The 25,605-nt window shown below is 37.0% G+C and overlaps 1 protein-coding gene across 3 annotated transcripts; it reads left to right on the top strand.

Moving 5' to 3' along the window:
• Positions 1–291: 291 nt before the first annotated feature.
• CDK5RAP1 (CDK5 regulatory subunit associated protein 1) lies at positions 292–25,605 on the top strand. 3 transcript variants are annotated; one of them, XM_044661560.1, is made up of 13 exons: positions 292–604; positions 1,983–2,086; positions 5,734–5,768; positions 6,652–6,752; positions 9,090–9,300; positions 9,572–9,692; positions 11,521–11,751; positions 13,707–13,804; positions 14,455–14,510; positions 17,477–17,607; positions 17,874–18,020; positions 23,638–23,778; positions 25,227–25,605. In XM_044661560.1, the coding sequence occupies exons 1-13, from the start codon at positions 292–294 to the stop codon at positions 25,305–25,307; spliced, it is 1,770 nt and encodes a 589-aa protein (XP_044517495.1). In that variant the 3' UTR covers positions 25,308–25,605. The 3 variants fall into 3 exon arrangements, with proteins under 3 accessions (XP_044517495.1, XP_044517494.1, XP_044517496.1); XM_044661559.1 differs by having other exon boundaries at positions 17,871–18,020; XM_044661561.1 differs by lacking the exon at positions 11,521–11,751 and having other exon boundaries at positions 17,871–18,020.

The raw sequence follows: 25,605 nt of genomic DNA, 5'->3' as shown, positions 1-25,605 counted from the left end.
TTTGTCATCTGCAGCCAAACTGGTTCTGAGCTTCTATAAGATTAGACTGATCCTCTGGATAGCCAACATACAATTATCACTGATTTCATACTTAAAATCTTTCTGGCTTGGTGGAACTGCCAGAGCTTATACATTGCTTATAGTTATGATCTTCAAGGATCCGTTGTCATCTCCATAACATAAGGCATCAGAAGTGGACTTCAGTAGAGGTTGGTTCATTGAGTAAAAAATGTTTATAATATATTTGTCATGTTTTTGGTCTTTGCAGGGTTTGGATCCTTTGTTCCCAACATGCAGCCGTTAAAATGTGCATTGAAAACAAGTCAGACTCTGAGGCAGAGTCCATTGTCCTCAGTAATCAGGCAGATCCTCAGGACCTACAGAACAACAAGTCATCTCAATGCAAAAGTATACCCAGAGTTAGAAAAACAGCAAGATGATAGACTCCAGAGAGATTTCAGCTCTAGACTGGCTTCAGGACCAACATTTCAGCACTTTCTAAGAAATGCCTCAGTTCCTCAAGAGAAGTCTGATTCCTCTGCAGCAGTGGAGGATCCACCACCCTATCTTACTCCAGAAGCCCTTTTAGGAAAAGGAAGAAAAGGTCTGTTTTTGCTTCTTTCTGTCTCTGTATCCCTCAGTGCCATCATACAGTTTGCACATCCTAGGTCTTAAGTTTTAAAACTGTTATAATATTGAATATTGTTACTTTTTTTCTTTTCTTTTTGTTTTTTTTTCTAGGTCTATGACACTTTTTTTTTTTAAATCCTTACCTTCCGTCTTAGAATCAATACTGTGAACTGGTTCCAAGGCAGAAGATTGGTAAGGGCTAGGCAGTGGGAGTTAAGTGACTTACCTAGGGTCAAACAGCTAGGAAATGTCTGAGGCCAGATTTGAACTGAGGACCTCCCATCTGTAGGTCTGGCTGTCAATCCACTGAGCCACCCAGCTGCCCCCTAGGTCTGTGACATTTAATTACTAATATAAGGACTACTCCATTTTAATATCTATTAATAAGAGCCCTTAGTTTTTACTTAAGCAATAATTTGCAATATGGATGTCATACTAGATTTTTTCCCCCCACATTATTTTATTTATTTGTTTTTAGAATATTTTTCCATGATTACGTGATTCATTTTCTTTCCCTCCTCTCTTCCCTTCCCCCCCCCCCCCCGGAACTGAAAAGCAATTCCACTGGTTTATACATGTCTTATTACTCAAAAACTATTTCCATATTATTCATATTTGTAATACACATACTAGTTTCTAAATAGTCCTGAGGCTGGAAGGTTAAGAAGATTTGGTTCCAGTGGAGGCTCATTATAGAACTGGATACTTCTATGGTAGAAAAGTATTGCAGATATGAAATTTCCTAAGGCTGCAAATTAATATAGAGGAACTCTATTTTTTGATTGCCTAAGGTTTGAATTCCTGGGAATTTATTCTTTTAGTATGCTTCTGTCTTTCTGTGTGACCTTTGGATAGTTTCACTTCCCTTTTAATTTGTTGAAATGATTGCCAGAATGCATGAAGGGAGTAAAGAATCATTTAGGCTTATAATGTTAAGCAGATAAATTTTTCATTTTTGAGCTATAGATTCAGTTGAACCTAAATCATACTTTTTATCTTTATAGAGAGTTTTGTGATCATGATTGGCTATTACACAGTCTTTTTTATTAAATTAATTCTGCTTTTTCAGAATAGCAAGATCACAAATCCCAAAACTGGTAGGGACCTCAATAAATCATCTGGTCTAATCTCTTTCCCATTTTGAAGATGAAATAAATGACATTTATTGTGGCAGTTACTCTGTTAGCATATAGTTACACCCATTAATAACAAACCTGATATGCCATTGTGGTATTTCTAAGTGTTGGCAGGGCATTTGAAAAGGTATTTTTATCAATAAAATTGATAAATTTTTCTTGTTTTTTTTCCCTACTGTATGCTATATTTACATAGAATTTCCCTTATTCTTCCAGTCTACCTAGAGACTTATGGTTGCCAAATGAATGTTAATGATACAGAGATTGCTTGGGCCATTCTGCAGAAGAGTGGCTACTTGAGAACAAACAGCCTCCATGAGGTATGATATCATTTTATTTTATCTTATATCTTGGGCTTAGAAGAAAGTTTTCATTTGCAGTAAAAGTTCTTAAATGTGGATTACCTAGATCTTGGTTATCTAGAAGAAGTGATGAAATATACTTCTCTTGGTAAAGAATTAGAAGATTATGAGGAACAGAATGTTATATAAGTTAGCAGGCATTGTTTTTATCAATTTTATCAATTAATTTTACTTACCTTTTTCTTTGTTATATGAGGGATGATTTACTGGTTTAGAAAGCTGGTACTTAGTAGGAAATAACTTATAGGGAAAAATAACAATTTGTGCCTTCAAGGACAGTATATACGTCTATTAGATGGATACATGTGTTTAAAGATATCCAAAGGTAAAGTGTAAAAGTGGTCAAAGAGATCTAGTAAAGGATTCTAAGTGATTCAGAAGAGGGGAATAAGTGAGATGGCAGGTAGAGATCAGAGAAGCCTTCAGTGAGTAAGTGGTACCTGATCCTAGGCCTTTACAGGGAGGGGAAAGGGATTTCAATCAGTAAATATAAGGAAAGAACTTTGTATCATTCATTGTGGGTAGTTTCCATTAATATCTAGGATTGAGGTCAGAGAATAGCTAGTACTTCAAGGTACTTGAAGGGGAATTAAATGAAATAATGCTGGAAGGATAAGATGGAATCAGAGTATGGAGGAACTTATTTACCAAACTAAGAAGTTTGTATTTATCCTAGAGATAATAGGGAACCATTGAAAGATTTTGTATGGTTTAAAAATATATATGTGTGTGTGTGTGTGTGTGTATACATCTCACAGATGTGGATAATGGTAGATCCACTCAGGGATCCCTCTGAATACCCAGCTGGGTATTCTAACCTCTGGTTATTGAAAGTGAAACTGAATCACTTTGTCCTACTAGGCCAGTTGTGCAAACGCCTTGGAGGACAATTGTTATAAAACAGTATCTCTTTTTATTTTAAGAGGGAATACAAACTGGGAATCAGAACAAGGAGTAACTCTAAGACAGTGATTCCCAAGGTGGGCACTACCGCCCCCTGGTGGGTGCTGCAGTGATCCATGGAGGCAGTGATGGCCACAGGTGCATTTATCTTTCCTATTAATTGCTATTAAAATTTTAAAAAATTTAATTTCCAGGGGGCTAAGTAATATTTTTTCTGGAAAGGGGGCGGTAGGCCAAAAAAGTTTGGGAACCACTGTTCTAAGGGACCTAGCTAATTACCCACAATCCACTATATCCGTCACAAGAGGAAATCTTCTGTTTCTTCCAGCTAACTTAACTCCCTCTTTCTATCTAGTTCTCCCCAAAACTAAGCTAACTATCTATGACTTTCAGTAGTAGGTTTGATTTATTCCCTAAAAGCTGTCTCCAAAAACTGTTATGAATGAACTCCAATGGCTAAGTTCACCCCAGTAGGGTCCAACCTCTGAGGTAAAACCTCAAAGCTGATTTGACAGGATTTTTTTTAGATAAAACCTGAGAAGCACAGTAGGTATGGTCAGATCTTTCCCAGTTAAATAAAGTACCTCCAAAAATGAATTAGGGGTTGACTCCTTCTCTACTATCAGGTGAGGAAGATGAGCTCTGATAAGCCCGCCTTTCTCCACCATTCCTAGACAGGGAGCCCTTACCCTCCCATAGGAAGTCAAGTCACTCTAGCTGTTGTCACTTCCAAACTGTTCCTTCTCTGCCTTCTGCCTGCAAAAATCCTTTCCCTTGAGTTCCTATTATGTGCCTTAAAGACTGTCTTCCACTACTTCTCTTAAATCTTATCCTATCCTTTTCCCATTACAGTGGTGATTGATATAGACACCTAGGGGCAGCTAGGTAGCACAGTGGAGAGAGTTTCAGGCCTGGAGTCAAGAGGACCTGGGTTCAGATCTTGCCTCAGATATTTCCTAGTGTATGACTCTGGGCAAGTCACTTAACTCCCCTTTGCCTAGTTCTTGCTGCACTAAGACAGAAAGTAAGAGTTCAAAATAAAAAGCTTATATGAATGATTTAGTATATGCAATAAGGTAGGAGACCATATCCTCTCAAACTGCTCTCTCAGAAGTTTCCAGTGACCTTTTAGTTGCCAGGTCATGACTTTTTCTTAATTCTCATCCTTCTTGACTCTGAAAAATTGACACCAATAACAGTATACTCTTGAGTTTTCATGACATAGTTCTCTTGGTTTTCTTCCTCCTCATCAGATTATTTTTTTCTCAAGCTCCTTTGCTCAGTCATCATCTATCACACCATCTAACTGTGGATGTACTCTAGAACTTTGTCTTTGGCTGGCTTCTCTCCTCATTGGCTCTCAAGGTTTTAATGATCAAGTCCATGCGATTCATTCAGTAAATCAATAAACATTTATTAAGTGCCTGCTACATGTTAGGCACTCTACTAAGCAAGAGAGATACAAAAAAAAAAAAAAAAAAAACACCAGAAGATAGTCCCTGCCCTCAGACTGTCTTCTGTTTTTTTGTATTACAATCTTATGGGGAGATAAGAAGCACACAAATATATATACAGCAAGATATATACAAGATAAATAGGAAATAATGAACAGAGAGAAGGCTCTAGAATTAAGAGATGCTGGGAAAGACTTCCTGTAAAAGACTGTATTTTAGTTGGAACTCAAAGGAAGCCAATAAGTGGAGATGAGGAGGGAGAGCATTCCAGACATGGAGGACAGTCAGAGAATATACTGGGAACTGAGAAATGGAGTGTTTTGTTCATATAACAGCAAGGCCAGGGTCACTGGATTGAAGAGTGAGTGTGTGGTGGAGAATAAAGTATAAGAAAATGGGAGAGAGGCATAGATGAAGACTAATTGACTCCAAATCTGTTCTATCCTGCTGTAATCTCTTTTCTGAATGATATTTATCTGTTGTACATTTTAAACTTCATGCCCTATATGCATCTCCAATTTAACATGTCAGAAACAGAACTTATTTTCTTGTTCTTAAATCACTAATCCACTCATCTTCTGAACTTTTTATTGCTGTTAAGGACAACACCATCCTTCCAGTTACCCTGGTTTGCAACCTCAGTGTCACCCTTGATTCCTTACCTTTACTCATTCCATTTTTTCTCTCACACAGCTACCACTTCCTGGACTATTGTCATAGCATTTGAACTGGTTTCCCTGCTTCATTTCCCCTTATCCAATCTATCCTCTACATAGCTGCCAAAGTAGTTTGCTATTACCAAGTCACTCCTTACTTAATAAACTGCAGTTTTTCTCTATTGTCTCTAGGATCAAATATAAACTCTTCCCTTTGGCATTCAGAGAATCCAATTTCAACTTACCTTCTTCAGCTTTATTCCATGTTACTCTCTTCAACCCTACAAACTAGCCAAATTGACCTTCTTACTGTTTTCTCATACAAAGTATTCCATCTCCTATCTCTGTATTTGTGCACTGGTTGTACTAGAGTTGGGGCTCTGGGGAATGGAATAAGAATTTAGGTTCAAAATTTTGAAGGGAGGCTGGTGAGGACAGACCTGAAGAGACAACTGGAAAGTCAGCAAGGTGGAATGAGCAGAGGTTGTCATAAGGATGGAGAATAGGTGGAGTTGGAGTTTGTAGTAATAATTCTTCAAGGGAATCCTTGCCTTCAAAATGATCATTTTTCTTTTTTTTTTCCTGCTCTCAGGCTGACGTGATTCTTCTTGTCACATGTTCAATAAGGTGAGGATTTGTCCGTATGAACCGATAACAATGACTCACTGTTTTTTGGATTATGGAGTGCTGACCTACTATCTATAGGATATGCAGTACCTGGCACTGAATAGGTTCTTAATGAATGTTTTTTGATTGGGTAGGATGTAATGTTTTTTTCTAGGTACAGGGATGGGTTTGAACTGTGCTCAGTTTTTCTCTCTCTTTGGACAGCTCATGTAATCATTGAAACACATTTATGAGGCAATAGTCTAGGACTAAGGATGTAGTATATGATCAGCGGACCTATTTTTCCTCCATGTGAAGTTAGCTGCCTAAGTCTTACTAGTATCCTTTTCTAATGAATGAAACATAGTTGTTTTCTAAATACAGAGTATGGCAGTATTTCTTTTTTCTGGAGAAATGTTTTATTAATACAGTGCTCTTTTTAAAAATTGCCTTTTCTCAATGTCCTTCCCCCTGTTCTTATTAAAACTTCCCTAATGTAAAATTCATTTATACAAAACAAACCAATCAATCAGCCACATCTGAAAATGTAGACTACGTTCTATACCTGGTCATCCAACACTTCTCTACAAGAGGTCAAAGACTTATTTCACCATCAGTCACTGCATTGATCAGAGTTAGGATATCTTTGAGAATTGTTTTCCTTTATAGTACTGTATAAATTGTTCTGCTTCCTTTGCTCTATCTTCGTTCATACACATTTTCCATAGTTATTTTTCCACCACTGATTATGGTAAGAGTGATTCATTAATGATTCTTTTCTGCAAGAGGACTAAGACGGCCAAAGGCATTTATAACATTCTCTCTGCCTCCATTTCTGTTGTGTGGCACTTTTAAATGCCCTGATCATTTGGATTCTAACTTGAGCTTTTGATTTATTTTACAGGGAGAAGGCTGAACAGGCTATTTGGAATCGTTTAAAACGACTTAAATCTGTAAAGGCCAGACGTCTCAGATCACAAGTTCCTCTTCGAATTGGGATTCTAGGTATCCCAAAGTTTGGAAATTATATTCGTTTTGGTGAATTGGGGTCTGTATTGCTGTAATACACTAGATTCTCCCTTCAAGGTCACCACTTGTGAACTCTGAACAGATACAACAGGACATCTGTATCTTGGATTCATTATATCAAGGTCTCCCATAGTGCAAGATTTTGTATGTCACAGTGTTAGAAAAGAAAATAGAATGACAACATCTGGTTTCTACCAGTAAATGTCAGGGAATGTGTATAGCCTTGAAAGAATGAAGAAAACAAGGACAGCTAGCTAGCACAGTGGATGGAGAGCCAGGCCTGGAGTCAGGAGGAGCTGGGCTCCTATTTAGCCCTAGACACTTCCTAACTGTGTGTCCCTGGGCAAGTCACTTAACCCCAATTGTCTAGCCCTTACTGATCTTCTGCCTTAGAATGAATACTTACTATTGATTCTATGACTGAAGGCAAGGGTTTAAAAAATTTTTTTTAAGAAAGCATATGGCCCTGTGTACATAGTGAATATACATTTGATAAAAGAAGGCTGAGGACAGTGCCTTTTATACCTCAAAGTTCTGTTGTTTTGTCAGTATGAGTACTTTCTCCACAGGTACAAATCACAACTTGTTTATACTTTAATTGAGGTATTGCTTTTTTTTGCTGTGACCAAAATGTCATCATCCAGTGGCCAACCTCCTACTTATGACTGACTTTTTGAGTTTAAGTAGGCTGTTTTGGGTACTAGAAGAGTTAGAGCTGGAAGGAACCTTGGAGAGTATCTCGTCCCACTCCCTCATTTATTAGATGAAGAAATTGAAGCCTTTGAACAACAAGCATAACATATAGCTGGTCCCTGAGACCATACTCATACTTGGGGTATGACCTTCCCAAAGTTTGTGGTCTGTTTAGCATACACCTCAGGAACTCAGGGATCCATGCCATGACTCATCAGGGTAGCATCTTAATGAAGGCTCAATCTTCATAAGCCTCTGAAGGGGAGGGTGGGGGAGACTTCTCTTGAGTCAGTCTTTGATGATTCCAAAGAGAACAGGGGAATGAGGCCAGCATCTATGATTACTTCTCACTCACACTTCTGACCTAAAATACATTGTTGGGAGTGGACAATCCATAAAATGGTAGATTCTTTGCCAATGTAATACTATAGGAGTATTGGCTCTGAAGTTACAGGACTTGGGTTCAAATTTCAGCACTGATACTTACTACCTTTGTAACCTTAGACAAATCACTTAGTCTTTCTGGGCCTCAGTTTCTTCATCTAAAGTCTTTCCCAGCTCTAAGTTTATGATCCTTTGTCTTCTCATGTTATCCTGACCTTCTTGGGTGTTTCTCTTAAGAATTACATTTTTTTATATTCTAATGATATAGAAATTATAATTACATAGCTGTTATAATTAATTATAATTATATCATAATTCTCAAGAATATACCAAAATACATTTTCAAACTTCCTCCAATATTTTATTAACCTGTGATTACATTGATGTTCATACTCCTTCCACCAATGCAAGTGACCCCTTTAATTAAGATTTAGCAAAATTTCTTTGAGAATTGTTGTGTTTGAAAAAAATATCACCTTGGTAATGTGCTTCTCTGAATTTAGGTTTTGTCTTTTCATGAGAGAAACTCAGTCTGTTGACAGATCCCTTCTAGCACAGTGAGGCTCTCCAGAGCTTATGCCTCTCTGACCTAGCTTTAATAATTCAAAGTAGCCTCTATGTCACTATTGGGCTCATTGTCAAATGACCCAGTTTTTTTTTTTTTTTTGCTTACAGGTAAGTGTGTTTAGATACCATCCAAGAGGATTTGTTCCTGGAATTCCCCAAAACTTCCTCCTTATAACCAGGTACCATAAGGTGCCTCTTAAGCATATGACAAATTCCATTCCCCATATTTTTAATGGCAGTCCCCACTGGATAAGAGATAAGAGTGGGAAAGAATTGGCTTAATTGTAGGGAAAAAAACCAGCTCCTAGAATAGTGTAATTTTTCGCTTACAATTCATTATAGTTAATGAGCACGTCAATTTAAGGCTCATGCATTTAAAAAATTTCTGAGTAAGTAGTAGCTGTTTGCCTTTTTCTCGGGCAATTTAGTGGGTTGCTAATCAGTGACTACCTTGAGGATTTAAGATTCTCTTCTTGATTTGCTTGTGCAGAAATTTTGATTTGCATTGATTGCAAGATTATTCAAGTTTTGGTCACTTTCAGAGGACAGCTGAACACTCTCAGAGGCCTCATGTACATAAATTTCATAGGCGAATGTGGATTTGTGTATGTAGCATGAGCTGAAAGATCAAATACCATTGCATAGATATATTTATTTTTCCTTCCCCAGGATGTATGGCAGAAAGGTTGAGGGAGGAGATCCTGCACAGGGAAAAGTTGGTGGACATTGTAGCTGGACCAGATGCTTACCGGGATCTTCCTCGGCTGCTGTCTTTGGCTGATTCTGGCCAGCGATCTGCTAATGTTTTGCTTTCACTAGAGGAGACCTATGCAGACATCATGCCAGTCCAGACAAGTTCAAACGCCACATCAGCATTTGTGTGAGAGTCATTTCCCCAGTGTTGGGTTTTTTAATTCTCCTTTTGATGACTTATGTGATAAGTTAGATACAAATGACACAGAGCAGAGCTCTGGGTTTAAAGCTATAATTTCTAAAAATTATAAATTTTTGTGTGTCTCTTAGATCTGAATTTGATTTTGTGTGACTATGCAGTTAAAAAAAATCCCCAAACACAATAATGTTGTGAAGATTTCATTTTTTTTTTATCTCAGAGAAAATTCTTTGCTAATTTCTGATGATTTTCTCTCCAGGTCAATTATGCGAGGTTGTGATAACATGTGTAGCTACTGCATCGTTCCTTTCACGCGTGGCCGTGAAAGAAGTCGGCCAATTGCTTCCATTTTGGAAGAAGTGAAGAAACTTTCTCAGCAGGTGATAATATTGCCTGTGCATTTTCCCTTTTTAGTATTTGAGGAAAGAAAGAAAGGCTGATATGAATGTGGTCTGCCAGTTCTGTAGATGAGGGACAAAGAAGTGGGAAGAAGGACCTTCTCAAGTAGAATCAAGTAAAAGATCTTTAGGAAGGTCCTATGTCTTTCTGTGTTTATGTGTGTATTTTTAAACTCTTGCCACCAACTAATTACTTCCCTGTTGTCTTCAAACGTACTCAAAAGTCTTCTTTATCCTTAAAAATACTTCAAAACCTTCACATTTCCTTAAGGTATCTTCATATAGCTCTCCTTCCTTTCTCAGCCAAACTCTGAAAAAGTAGTTGGTACTTTACTGCTGTTTGTTCTCCTTGACCCTTTGCATTCTGGTTTCTAAACTAGACTGAAATTATTCTTTCCAAAGTTACCAATTATTTCTTAATTGCCAAATAAGATCTTTTCTTAAACATCATCTATGGAAGTTTTCATGAGATTTGAAGAACAAGAATGTTTGGTAGTTCAGTCCTGTTCAAAGCCATTAGCTAAATTAGCTAAACTCATGAGCATTATTTAAACTCATTCTTCATGGTTTCATATTCACCTTACATGATCAGTTATCTGTTCATTTAGTGTAGTCAAATTAGAAAGAATATTATTTGAAATACACATAGCTTTGAAAATTGTGATCTTCACTAGTATTTTAGCAGAGGGTATTTCTTTTAAAAAAAATTTTTAAAAATATTTATTTATCACCAATTACATGTTATAACAAATTTCCACACAAGTTTTTCTGAGTTATGTGATCAAACATATCTTCCTCCATCCCTTCCCTTTCCCTTCCCAATGCTGGCAGGCAATTTGATTTGGGTTGTATGTGTATTATCACATAAAACATATTTCTATATTACTCATTTTTTTAAGTGAGTAATCTTATAAAACCAAAACCCCAGAACTTAAACCCAAATAAATAATTGAAAAATCATATAATGTCATCTGTTTTCTGACTCCAACAGTTCTTTCTCTGGAGGTGGATAACATTCTTTGTCATAAGTACCTCAGAATTGTCTTGGATCATTGTATTGCTAATAATCAGCTAAATCTATTACAGTTTATTATTCAACAATATTGCGGTTACTGTGTACAGTATTTTCCTGGTTCTGCTTATTTCATTTTGCATCAGTTCATGTAGATCTTTCCAGCTCTTTTGAAATCATTTTGTTCATAATCATAAAACAGGAGTGTTTTAATTTTATTACGTTGAAGTTATGATTATGAAGGAACTTCCCTTATAATTCAGTATTAAAGGAAGTAATGGGTGCAAATTTAATTTGGTTTCCTTTTTTTAATTGAACCTAAGGTTCTTAATCACATTGAGAAGTGAGAAACTGAATGTCTAGGGATTCTGGAAAGCAGATGGCTTTCTTTTTAATTTTAATCTATGAATAAAAAGTTTTCTTTGAAACAGGCACTTGCAAGAAGAATAGAATCCTTGTTTATAGATTGCCACTGGGTTGGATCTGTTAGAGTACCTAAATTGTTCCATAAGTTATTTAGTTAATTTTAATCTTGTTTAGAGGCCTAGAATAATATCACATGCTTCTAGATCATCTGGATGATTGCAGTTTAGGGAAGAATATTGGTAAGCCTGAATGGCAGTCATATCAAAATAGTTTTAGTCACATCTCTTCTGCTACTTAAAATATGATATAGTCTCTTAAAAACTTGAACTTTGGTTTTATTCTTCCACTTTATTTTTAAAGTAATAGTTTGGTTTTGAAGGTGCTCATAAATATTTCTAATTCATCTCATTATGTATTTATTCCATGTTATAGGGCCTGAAAGAAGTAACACTCCTTGGTCAGAATGTCAATAGCTATCGAGACAACTCAGAAATCCAATTCAATAATGCCATGCCCACTCATCTGAGTCGAGGATTTAGTGAAAATTACAAAACCAAAAAAGGAGGCCTTCGATTTGCTGATCTTTTGGATCAGGTCTCCAGGGTTGATCCTGAAATGAGGATCCGCTTCACTTCTCCCCACCCCAAGGACTTTCCTGATGAGGCAAGTATTGAATCTCCATGAAGAAATGATATTGCTTTTACTGTAGAAGCCTTCCCTTCCTTCAGAAAGTCCAAATTCAGGACCAGGAAGAAATCAGAGGGCTGGTTTATAGATTATTCTTTAGCTTTGAAATCCATTGTTCTTTTGTAGAAATGAAAAACTCCTTTTTAGATGAGAATGGAATGTAAAGCCTATGATGGGTTTGAGATTGGAGCCAACTATTGACTAACTGAATGTTGTGGGGAGATGCAGGGCAAGGCAGAGTTATTGGAGTTTTTATAGTATTTTTGCTATTGCACTACCAAAGGAAATACTCATTGGCTTACCTGTGCTGATGTTGCTTCATTCTATCAGTTGAACTAAATATGGGACTAGTTTCATCACAAAATGCTCTGGCAAGTGAAACGTAACAAGAAGGGGAAACAGGCAATTCTTCCAATAAGGTAACATTTATTAGCAGGGGCATGTTGCCTATCAATAAATGGGTCACTGGCTTGCCTCCATTTATGCCAAAGATCCTGAGCAAAAGGACAGGGTTTGGGGGGATAAGGAACAAAAAAATGGAACAGGGTAGATGACATAAGGTTGAGACCACTGTGATTTGTTATAGAGCTGAGGCACCAAGAACAACACAATTAGTTGGAAGTTTGGTAATATGGCCAGTAACAACCCCCTCTGTTCCTCCCTGTGGCTAAGAAGTGCCCATTATTTTAATCCAGGGGCAAAGGAACAAACCAGACCTCTCTGAAGGATAACTCAATGATATAAAGATTTAGGTCTAACTCCCTTATGTTCACACACATCCCTCAAGGTCAAGTAAATTTCCTCAAGGCAAGAATAGATTCCTAATTAGCTTGAGAACTGGATTTTTAAACTTAACCCTTTATAGACAAGCTGAATTCTGAGTCAAGTTCAGAGACAGAGATCCATGACTTACACAATTATAGAACAAAAGCAATTAATTGGTGTAGGATCAATAAGAAAGTGATACCCAGACAATTCAGTCTTCTCATTTCTAGTATAAAAGTTTGACCTCCACTCATTGTATATTGTTTATTGTTGAGCCTCTCCTTCATCTCGGCTCCTTATTGCAGTGAACTTGGATTTACTAAGTCAGATTCATTTCTTGAAATAAAAGTTAGTTGGGGCAACTAGCCATTTAAACAGTTGTTATTATGCTTCTTTGATAGCAGCACTGTATAGGTATTCTGTTCTATTTTCAGAAGGTTTTATGTTGTTATGCCCCCCAGAGGTAGAATTGGGAGAAGCAGTCAGCAGGTCTTCTAGCTCAGTCAGTCAGCCAGTATTTTTAAGACTGCCAGACTAAGTGCTATGGAATGGGAAGTTAGAATCAAGTTAGTCTGAAAAGAAATTGTGCTGCAGCCAAATACAAATTTGAACCGCTCCCCCCGAATATAATACCAGTATACTTTCTGTGGTTTTTGAGATTCATGGCCTCAATTCTGATAGTAATAGTATATAGGACAGCCTGGAATCCAGGAAATTTCCAGGTCATACTGTACCATTTTGAGTTCTTAGTGAGAAAATGACTCTTATTTATTTAAGAAAATTCAGCCAGGTCATATATCAGTTAATATAGATAAATTGAAATTCAAACATTTTTTTAATGTCATTTTAGCCTTTAGTTTCACCACTCTCCCTGATTGAACTTTTTACCTGAATACTAACAGGCTGCAAAATAAGCAGTTTTATCTCTTTTTCCTCCTCTTCCAGTTTTGTAGGAGTGCTGTGAGACACTAGAAAGAAGAAAGAAAAAAAACATAGTTTAGTTAATCTACAGCTAATACTATCTCTACTTACCTATGGCCAATTGTCATTTATTCAAGAACTGACTATGAGGAATGAGAATGATATTAGCTGTTGACCATAGAAGGAACAATACCATCTGGTGAACTTTAATGACCTACCATTTTTCAATTGTTCTCTTTGTTCAGGTTCTACAATTGATCCAAGAGCGGAACAATATTTGTAAACAGATCCACCTTCCAGCCCAGAGTGGAAGTAGCCGGGTCTTGGAACTCATGAGAAGAGGGTCAGACTTCTTTGGGACCATTGACTTCCACCATTCTACTATCATACATTGCTATGTATTTTCACCTACCTTAATTTCAACATTGCTCATAAATCTTTGGAATTCGGTGTATATTCAACAAAGCAAAGGCTTGAGAAATTGATACATACTTTGGGTCCTGCAGTTTTTAACATTCATATTCTCAGGCTTTGTTGCTACTCTTTTGATATTTATTCTGATGACTATTAACACTGCATAGATAACTCAAAAATAAATCAGAAAAGAGCAAGCTTGAACTTCCTTGTCCAGTTTGTTTGCCATTTTGGCACAGATTTTTGGAAATCACCTTAAATGTTTACTTATTCTTTAAAAAGAAATTAAAAGAATTAACACTACCACCCTTGGTGCTCAGATTGGGCTGATATGGGTTTTTGGTTATAGTAGGATTTTCCTGGACTTTTACCTAAACAATACTAAAAAATACTAAAAAAAAACAAAAACATAAAATCTTTGAGATATAATATTTTGCTGAAACAGAAGAAAATTGTGGCAAAACACAGTATCTATCATCCCTTACATAATATAACTTAGTTCATAGTGGAGCTAAGTCATTTAGTCCAAACCTCTCACTGCATAAATGAGTTAATTGTTTTCTTTGCCTCCCATTGTAGATATACAAGGGAAGCTTATTTGGACTTGATTCACCATATTAGAGAATCTGTTTCAGGTAAGCTTTTTTTCTTTAATTGATGCCTTTTGCTTTTTACATGTTAAATATTTCCTTTATGTCTCCTACTCTCAGACATTCCCTTGTTAAAAAAGAAAAACAGTTAAGTCAGGAATTCTTCACCTTTTTTGTGTTGGATGAGAAGGAAGAAAAAACATTCATAGATAGTAGGTTAAGAACCTCTGAATTAAGCAAACTATATGACACAGGCAACTTCTTGCACCTGTAGACTCCCTTCTTTCTGTTCAGAGGAGGGAAGTATGTTTCATCACCTGTCTTCTAGAATATTGGTCATTGTCTTTAAGTTCAACTTCCTTTTAATTTCATTTTCATTTACATTATCATAAATCATTTTGAATATTAGTAAATACAATGGTTTATCTCTCCTGGGTTGTCTTAACTCTACATCAGTTCATTTGTTTTTTGTTTTTTTTTATGATTTCCTCTTTTTTTTTTTTAAATGATGCCATAATATTCCATTACATTTAAATGGCACAATATGTTCTACCATTTTCTTATCAGTATTCACCTGCCTTATTTACAGCTTTTCATTCCAGGTCAATATTTATTAACATTTTTTTCTGGCCATGTTTTCCCTAAGTCACCACAATCCTTTAGCCCATATACAAGTAATTTTTATCCCCTAAAGCAATTGTTTTGGGGTGTCTACTTCACCATACTCCCCTTTTATTCCTTTCAGCTTCCTTATTTTCTTAGCAAATATTAATTAAGCACCTATTATGTGTAGTGTACTCCGCTAGATATTGGGAATATAAAGATAAAAACTAACATAGTCCTTATCTTGAAAGATGATTTTCTTTGTTCTTTGTCCTTTTTTCCTGACCTGTGTTTTAGCCACTAGAAAGATCAGAGTTTAAGAATACTTCAAAGATAATCTATAAGAGTTGATATAGAACTTATTTTACCTGTAAAGGAAATAGAGATAGGATGAAAATTTTTATTTCAAAGTAAAAGCATTAGAGTCACTTATCATTCCAGACCTTTCTAGAGTTAGGCCTGCTGTATCCATACATTTCTTAGCAAGTTACTTCACTTTAGGGCTTAATAAATTATGAATTCAAGTGCCACATTCTGTTTTCAGATCAGATGGGAAAGAGATCATGCTCTCTAAAAGCATAAGCAAGGTCTGGAATAATTCATCTTAGGTTCAGATTTCATGCAGCTAATATTAAAATGTACAGTTTATTACTGAAATAGTAAGGTGGGTTTGGAGATGGGATAGGATGGTATTTAGGCCAGTATCAGAAGAATAACCTTGGTTCTGGGAAGGTCACCCAAGAACAGGGTTGGCAAAGGCAGACACTGAGAAGACACCCCTCCACTAAGATATATATGTATATATATAAAAGTTGCTTAATTTTAACAAGGGAGAGGTAAGAAGGTAATTGGGTAATTGGAAAAATTAAGCTACAAGATTTAAATATCCTGTCACTAGGAATCTTCTTGGAATCAGCTACACTGAGCTCACCTGTTTATCTATTCAGGGACCCAGACCTAATATAAATATCCTACACTAACCCAAAACAAACCCCCTTTTGGTGGTAATGGAGGTAATTAAGTAGCTAGGCAGGACAGGGTCCAAGGAGATGGGTTGGATCCTAAAGGATTCCAACCAGATTCTCACAGACAGATGGCTCAACTGTACAGGAATTAATCAGGAAGACTAATAGATGGTTTAATCAGGTAACAGGGAAGCAGGTAGGATGGAGAAAGTCAAGATATACCACAGCCAGCGAAGGAAGGTATCCAGTCTCTCTTCAGGTAAAGAGAGAATGAATCCCTAGTACAAGCTGGTTCCTCCCAGTAGAATTCTAGAATTCTTACTCTGCTATCCCATTTCTCTGCTTTCTGCACACACACTTAACTTTATTTATAACATTACATAATATATGGTTTTTAATTCTGAAATGTAATCTCTTTCCTATTTGAGATTATAAAATTATTTACCTGGCAATTGTACTTGGTTGTTGTTTACTTTTTTTTTTTTTTGGTATTTTATCTCATGGGGTAAATTGAAACTCTTTAGTACTATTAGATCACAAAGGGAAATTGCCAAATTTTCTGTATATTTTGAATGAACAATGTCAAGCTGAAATTCTAGAGACATACATTAGTGAAGAAGAACCAATTTGGAAACATGGGCTTGAATTTAAGTCCCTTAAATCCAATATTTGAAATGAAAATAATTCTTTAATTAACCAGATAGAATGCCAGCTGGGAGCACAGGTCAGTCATAGCTGTAACATGGCTAAATAGTCCATCTTGTTTGCCAGAGTTTAGCCATTATTACTGTAAATGGAATTTATATGTGATAGGCTCAGAAAAGGTGAAGTAGACACTTGACCTCTATTTTAGTCCATAAAAACTCTTGGTATGTGCCTATACCTCTGAATTATCCTCAGACCATATCTAGAGTCCTATGATTTGTTATGGGGATACATTCTAGGCAGAATGCAGAGAAACCAGAGCATGTCCAGAGAAGGGTAGCCAGGATGGCAAAGTAGCTGCAGACCATGCCACAGGAGGCTCAGTACAAGGAATTGGATCTTAATTGCTTCCCCACTTGGAATTATTTTTTGAAAAGTAATTACTTAAGTGTTGTATTTGGTTAGATTTTGGCTTAGCTCAGTGAAAAGTAAGCATAGAAAAAGGACGTGATCAGAAAAACAAGTAGAAGTGTTCTTGGTCAAATAACTGAATTAAGAGTAATATGGAGAATGGCAAGAGGAGAATTTAGACTTAGTATAAGGAAAAGTTTCCTAACCATTATAGATATCCAGAAGGAATGGACTTCCTTAGGAAGGGATAGGTCCTCCTTACTGGAGGGTTACAAGCAGAGATAAGATGGCTTCTTGTCAGCTATGTCCTGGACAAGAATGGGTTGGACTAGATGTCCTCTGAAATCTCTTTTCACAATTAGGTTCTTTGATTTTTGTGTATGGCAGGAGTGAGCCTTAGTAGTGATTTCATTGCTGGATTCTGTGGAGAAACAGAAGATGATCACCTCCAGACACTGTCCTTGCTTCAGGAAGTCCGATACAATGTGGGTTTCCTTTTTGCATACAGCATGAGACAGGTGAGTTCTGGGAACATGAAAAAGACTTTGTTAGATGATCCCTAACATAACCATCCTTTTGTCTATGGATATGGTGGGCTTCTAGTTTGAAAACAGAGACAGAGGAGTGGCTCTAGAGCGAGCCTCCACAGGGCCTTGCACAAGGTTGATTGTGTGATAGAAGAGCTCTACTCCTTGTATGTATTGATGTCTATGTTGGAAAATGAATTGACATTACCCAAATTAATGACTCAGATCTTTCCTGACTCCTTTCCCCCTCTCAGAAGACACGAGCATATCACAGACTTCAGGATGATGTTCCGGAGGAGGTGAAGCAGAGGCGTCTTGCGGAGCTAGTTGTTGCCTTCCGAGAAGGTGCCACAGAAGCCAACATGGCTATGGTTGGCCACACACAGCTTATCCTTGTGGAGGGGGTAAGGGCTTCAGGAAGCTTTTTACCAATATTTTGAGTAAATCTCTTCACTTTCCCCCTGTTCAGCGGACCCTCTTTATCACTCTGACAGCATAGACATGGACTTAGAAATTTTTCAATGACAGAATAATTCCTTCCAAAAGTAATATGAATGTTTCTCATAATATGTTTGGCAGATTGCCCCTTGCCAGGGAAATCCCAGGCATTCATGTGAATCAGACAGTGTTAGATATATATATATATATATATATATATATTTTTTTTTTTTTAATCAATTGTCTCCAATGCATTTGTGCAACTGGCCCAGTGAGAGAAAGTGATTCTCTTTTACTCTCTCTCACTAACTAGAGGTTAAAATACCCAGCTGGGTATTCAGGGAATTCCTAAGAGGATCTACCACTATCTGCATCTGGTTCTCTCTCACCCAACTATTCTTTTTTTTTAGCCTGACCTTGCTCAAGAATGCTGGGGGGAAGGGAGGGAGGCACTGGGTGGCTCAGTGAATTGAGAGCCAGGCCTAGAGATGGGAGGTCCTAGGTTCGAATCCGGTCTCAGACACTTCCTAGTTGTGTGACCTTGGGCAAGTCACTTAACTCCCATTGCCTAGCCTTTACTACTCTTCTGCCTTGGNTATATATTTTTTTTTTTTAATCAATTGTCTCCAATGCATTTGTGCAACTGGCCCAGTGAGAGAAAGTGATTCTCTTTTACTCTCTCTCACTAACTAGAGGTTAAAATACCCAGCTGGGTATTCAGGGAATTCCTAAGAGGATCTACCACTATCTGCATCTGGTTCTCTCTCACCCAACTATTCTTTTTTTATAGCCTGACCTTGCTCAAGAATGCTGGGGGGAAGGGAGGGAGGCACTGGGTGGCTCAGTGAATTGAGAGCCAGGCCTAGAGATGGGAGGTCCTAGGTTCGAATCCGGTCTCAGACACTTCCTAGTTGTGTGACCTTGGGCAAGTCACTTAACTCCCATTGCCTAGCCTTTACTACTCTTCTGCCTTGGAACCAATACTTAGTATTGATTCTAAGGTGGAAGGTAAGGTTTAAAAAAAATGCTAGAGGGGAGGGGAACAAGGCAAGGAGGACTTAACTCTTTGCATTCTCTACATAACTCACCCTTCTGCCTAGCAGCCCTAATGGGACTTCCTCCCTCCCTTTTCTGGGGTAAGGGGGTGTCTCACATGTGGTGTGAGGGTACAGTTTGGGCACTCATTCTCTAAAAGGTTCACCATCACTACTGTAGGTGATGGCTTACAGGTGAGTCTCCTTGCTTGGCATAGTGAATAGAGAACTAGCTTGGCAACCAGGAAGACTTAAGTCTAAGTTCTGAATCTAAAGTACTGACTCTGTGACCCTGAGCAAATCTCCTGTAAGTGCAAAGCAAATGTATTGATAGGAATTCTTCATTGGGAGTTCCTAAAGAATCTAGCCTTACACCTGCACCAAAAGTAGAATGAAACTACTTATTTAGGATGAAGAGATCATGAGAGCTAGAACTGAAGACAATCTTAATGTTTACTGCATTTCAGTAAGGATCAGCCTAGGATAATAAAAGAGTTAGCACTTAGTTATCTATACTGATTTATCTAGCATCTAAATCTAACAATTTTGTTAGCTAGTATTATTATCATTACCTTTAATCAATATTTTATCCTGAGCTAGTTTTACACAGGTTTTTTAGATTACTTTTCCTGTCTTTTTAGGTGCTGAGTGCCCAAAGAGTACAAACTTAATTTAAAAATTGTCCATACATAAGTGGGATGGTAATTCTACTCCCAGTAAAATTGTGTATGCCCATCTTTTGGAAAGGAATTTTTTTGCTACTAAGCTGCCATCTTGGCTCTTCCTTCAGAAAGGAATTTTTTCATAATGAAATATCTTTCCCCAAACTCTTCGTCCATCATGATTTGAACCTGCTTTTGCTATAGCTACATGAGAGAAATTATCATTTTGTCAGTGGTTTGTGATTATTTTAAGAAAAGTAGGCCTATCTCTGGTGTAGGATTGTAAAGCCTTCAATTTGCCTTTTTTTTTTGTTAACAAGCATTTATTTTTTTTCTTCCTTCCATTCCTGCCTCGAATTTAAAATGAAAAAATAAATAAATAAAATATTTGTAATGCTATAAATAGTAAAGCAAAACAAATTCATACATTGACCATGTCTAAAAATCTTTTTTTTTTTTTTAAATCTAGCAACTCCCTATCAGGAGGTGGATAACAATTCTAGAATGACTATACCAATTCACAGCTCTACCAACATTGTATTAATATGCCTATTTTTTCTACAATTCCTCCAACATTCTTCATTTCCCATTTTTATTTATTTTACCAATTTGATAGATATAACGTGGAACCTCAAAGTTGCTCTAATTTGCATTTATTTAACTAATAATAATTTGTCACTTTTTCCCTTAAATGATAGCTTTAGTGTCTTTATTTAGTGACTGCCTCGTTAATTATTATTATTATTTTTTGAGACTGGGTCTCCTTATTGTATCCAGATAGGAAGTGCAGTTAACAGACCTAATCTCACTGTTAATCAGCATAGAAGCTTTGACCTACTGTTTCTTTCCTGAACTGATTCCCTCCTCCTTAGAGAACTTAGTGACTATCTTACTACTCCCAGGAGCTTACCAGTTAGTGCCAGACTTAATATGAACACTGGGTCAGCTTTAGCCCTACTGAAGCTCAGAACTTCTGAACTCAAGCAATCCACCAGTGTCAACTTTTTTGTAGCAGATAGTGCAGGAATGTACCACCTCACCCAGCTGTTCATAAATGTTTATAAATTTGAATCAGTCCCATATATATTTTGTAAATGAAACCTTTATGAAATTAACTTGTTTTGATCTTTTTCCCTATTTAACTGTTTCCTTTTAATTTTAGCTACACTGGTTTTGTTATGCAAAAGTTTTCAATTTTAATCAAAATATGGCCTGAGTAGGGTAGAATTTGGAGAGTCTATAACCCATTTATTACCAGAACTGCTGTCTCAACAAAGATTGCATCAGCATTTTGGCTACTGAGTCATACTGGGTAAGGTCTCCATTAGAACTGCCCCTCCTCCTCCCTTGGGGTTTGATAAGTATAAAAAATGCTTTTGAGATTAAAATCCCTCTTTGGAGATGTTCTTACCCACCCTCCCCTCTGCTGTCTAATCATCATAATAAAAATTGATAATTTCCAGAATGGAATTTGCATTATGCTTTTCAAGGATCTCCTAGTTCCTGGCAGCCATGCCTGAAAATGGAAATAAATCTTCTATAATGTAGTGAGTGTCCTATTTCAGCAAGTATTCAAACAGATACTTAGTGATCTCTACCTGGGAACATTAGAGTGAATTAGTTGGTTGCATAAGAAGTTGGAGTAGGACTAGGTGTTTGTGATCTTGCATATCCTGCAATGGCATTAAAAACCCAAAGCATCTTTTCTCCTCTATACTTTTCTTCTTATGTCAGTTTATGGACTTCAGAGGTATTTTATAATCCTTGTTTTTTTACTCACCAGTCTTGTTCTTCTTAACTTAGAAGGTTGTTTTTAGAGCAAATGTAACAGTTGACAGTATGGTCAGTGTGACAGGCTTTGGAAGAGGATAATGTAATATAGTTTTTTAAGCTGGGATGTGCTAACAGTGGTCCTCTTTCCTTACTGCTTGGTGGCTTCACCTTGGCTTATCAATCACTCGCTAGTCAGTGTAACTGATTATTGATTCAAAGAATGCTAAGTTTGTTTATAGTTCTTCATATTCTTGTACCTTCTCCTGAAGTTACTTTGTGTTATTCCAGTTCTTCATGAATGCCTTTCCCTCTTCTTCCTGCTTGTCCATTGTTCAGGGCCCAAGTCTTGTCACTTTTGTAAAGTTTATGTGACCATCACAGCCCCTCTGATCTTTCATCTTCTCTGATTGTTCACTTAAAATCAGAAGAAAACCTTAGAGCTCATCATGTCTGTCAGACTCGGCTGACAGGGGATGCAGCCCAAGATGAACTGAGGCCAGAGTGTATTAATACAGTGAAGCTCTTTTTAGAGGAAAAGACAGGGCAAAGGAGGATGGGAAGCTGATGGCAGTAGAAGTAGCAGTGGAGTGGGGTGGGAGAGAGTGAGAGGGAGCAGGAGAGAGATCAGTGCCAGCAAATATGGGGGCGATCTCTTCTAGGGTGGTTGTCTGGGATGAGGTAACCTGGATTACCACTATTGGTCCTGGTGAGGTTACCTGGGTGAAGTTCATTAGATGGCTCTGAGGGAATGTGGAACCTTGGTCTCTGGGGGTATGAAGTTCTCAGGCCTGATGGTCAGTGATGCAGGAGGTCAATATGTCAAGGCCTGACAGGAAATTCCTAGTGTCCTGCTGGGTTTTACTGGAGCTTTGTCTCATGGTACAGATAGGTGCTGGAGGAAGGCAGACTCTAATCCCATGATCTATCCAAGTCAAGCTCCCTCATTTTGAAGATGCAGAAAGAGGCCTATAGAAATTAAGGTCTCACAGGTAATTTAATAGTAGAGCATAGATTTGAACCCACATCTTCAGACTCCAAATCTAATCTCTCATTCTGCTACACAATTTAGCACTTGTTTATTTGTTGTTGCCTTCTGCTATTCACTTGCTCCATGTTACCTAATTTTGCCCTCTTAACTAAATGCTAAGCTATTTGGTATCTAACATTCTTTTCTTTGATTCTTTGAAACCATGTCTGTAAAGACTAATGCATTCTAGCATTGCCTAATTGCTTGAATAGTGCTCAATACTTTTTAGTTGATTGGTAGCATTCTGGTCCTTGATTTTCTAGCAGTAACATTTCATACTGTTATTTCCAAAGATTATCAAAGCCAGAATCAGTTCATATTCTGCTCTCCCTAATTCTGTGATCTTAAATGATTTAACATTGTGTTCCTATTCTTCTTTTTTCTTGATATGTCGTTCAGTTCATGGCAGATAATAAACACTGTTATTATTATCCTGGACCCCCTCCTTCTGGACAGGGAGTACAATTTCCCAGCAAGAGTTTGGTTTTTAATTTAAAATGCTACATTTGACACTACTGTTTCCAATTTGCTATTGTGCAGGGGTATTCAACTATGGATACAAATAATTATCCTTTAAAAAATTAGAGATATCTTTTGTTTTTTTATGACCTTCATTTCTTTCCCTCTTCTCCTTAGAGAAACAGTCTTTTATAATAAAGCATTTTTAAAGGTCCAGAAACACAGTTTAGCAAAGCTAATCATCAAATTAAGTCTGACCATATGTATAGTATTTTATACTCGTGCTTTCTAGTCTCTGGAAAGAAGAAATGGCAGGGCATTTTTGTAGGGACAAGAATGATTACTATAATTACAAAATGTTTAGTTTAATTGATTTGCTCTTTCATTTACATTTTTGTGGTCATTGTATATGTTGTTTCTCTGGTTTTGCTGACTTCAGATTGCCTCAGTTCATAGAAGTCTTCCCATGTTTCTTTATTTTCTTCATATATATACATATATTATTTCTTATAGTAAAGTAATATTCCATTAATGTAGCTTAATTTGTTAAAGCCATATACCAGACCCAAGTTACTATTCTAAATATCTTTCACTGCCCTATATGTGACCCATTTTATTCTCTCTGCAGCCCAGTAAGCGCTCTACCACTGAGTTATGTGGAAGGAATGATGGAAACATCAGAGTAATCTTCCCTGACATAGAAATGGGAGATGGAATTGATTGTAGGGGCTTAATCCGAGCCCAGCCAGGAGATTATGTGTTAGTGAAGGTATGGTTCCATTATTAATTTAAATTTGCTTTAGAAGATGAGCATTTAATTTTTCCATTAGACTTGTTTTAATAGTTATTTCAGTGATATTTCAATAATTTCTGGTATGGCATTCATACTACTGAAATCCTACTTTAAAATGTACTTCTCAGTTCTAATTTTGAATCAGTGCTAGTTGCTGTTGGGTTTGTAGTGATCAGGGGAAAGGGATGGTGAAATATGCATTTTTCCATTGCCTCATTATCTTCCTGGCAAAGAGCATGAGATCCAGAATAGGAAGGAAGAGAAGAAGAGAAAGATATTTCTTTGTTTCTATCCCTCCCCCTCTAGCTTTAAGAGAGATAAGGATAAACTCTATCCTATCCCTACTCTTCTTGCTGCTCTACATTCTTTTTTCCATTCTTCATTCCTCTTTCTTTCCTCCAGCCCTTGTCTGATACCCACTTCTCCATCATTCTCTCCTTTCTGTAATAAGAAAATAATAATATTCAAGGAACAATTTGGTTATAAGTGATTAATTGATTAGTCAGTTAAAAAGCAATGGCCAGGGTGCAGCTGAGTGGCTCAGTGGATTGAGAGTCAGGACTAGAGATGGGAGGTCCTAGGTTTAAATCTGACCTCAGACACTTCCTAGCTGTGTGAGCCTGGGCAAGTCACTTTACTCCCGCTGCCTAGCCCTTACCACTCTTCTGCTTGGAACCAATATACAGTATTGATTCTAAGATGGAAGGTAAGGGTTTAAAAAAAAAAAAAAGCAATGGCCAGTGAACTCACCAGTTAGTCCAAAAACCCCAAATACATACTAAAGCAAATTATTATGCCCCCAAAATAATCATACAAGTCTGTTCAATTTATTGTAACAAAAACAATTGACTAGGATACAATTCGGGATATAAAATTAGGTAATCTAATTTCTATTTGGAGGAAAGTTTAGGGGCTTTCCAAATTGGGAGGGAGAAGAAATAGGTTTCAGTCTTTTTGGGAGGAGGATAAGTAAATTTTGAGGTCCTTTATTCATAAAATGAAAATTTGCTGATTGATTATATCCACCTGAACATACTATGAAACAATAGATGATTTATATAATCTAGTTTCCCATGAATAAATAACCCAAAAAAAGAACAACAAAATGGAGGAGAGTACATGTGTCAGCACAAGATGGAGTCTGTACTCTTAAGGTGGAATATTATTGGTCCTTCTGATTCTCACACTAAAGTAAATGCATTTTTTTACATAGTCTATTTTAGCTTAACATCTGCAAGCCCTTACCCTCCAAAGTACCACAGGAACATCTTTCTCTGTGGGTCTTCCAATATGTATTGACTAGGGAAACTTGGAATTCCCCAGCAGTAATTCTCCCCCAAAAGAACTACAGATGAATTCTTTAAGAATTGATGCTTTTGGGCCCTATTGACCTTGTTTTTGTTTTGGATGACTTTTTTTCCCAGATCACATCTTCCAATTCTCAGAGCCTGAAAGGAGTTGCTCTCTGCCGAACATCTCTGCAGGAATACTCTGCTCATCGCTGACCTGAATTGACAACCACAGAATTCTTCTGGATGCCCATTTGTTAGTGATGGCTGTGAAACGATTCTTATATGGTCATAGATTGGACTAGATACCTTCTGAGGTCCTTTCCAGCTCTGAAATTCAGTGACAAAATGGAACTGAGTATGTTTTCTTAAAGAGAAAAGGGGAAGTGACAGGTTACTGATGCATTGATATTTTTTTGATAGGAAATTGTCTTCATATAGGCAAGTAAGTTCATGACAAATGGAAAATGAATCTTTGGGATTCACTTGTTAGGTATAAATATCTCTATAAATG

Source organism: Gracilinanus agilis, chromosome 2 (genome assembly GCF_016433145.1).
Source record: "Gracilinanus agilis isolate LMUSP501 chromosome 2, AgileGrace, whole genome shotgun sequence".
Classification (NCBI taxonomy): Eukaryota; Metazoa; Chordata; class Mammalia; order Didelphimorphia; family Didelphidae; genus Gracilinanus; species Gracilinanus agilis.
Note: the sequence above shows the minus strand (reverse complement) of the source record. Positions and strands in the feature narration are given on the sequence as shown.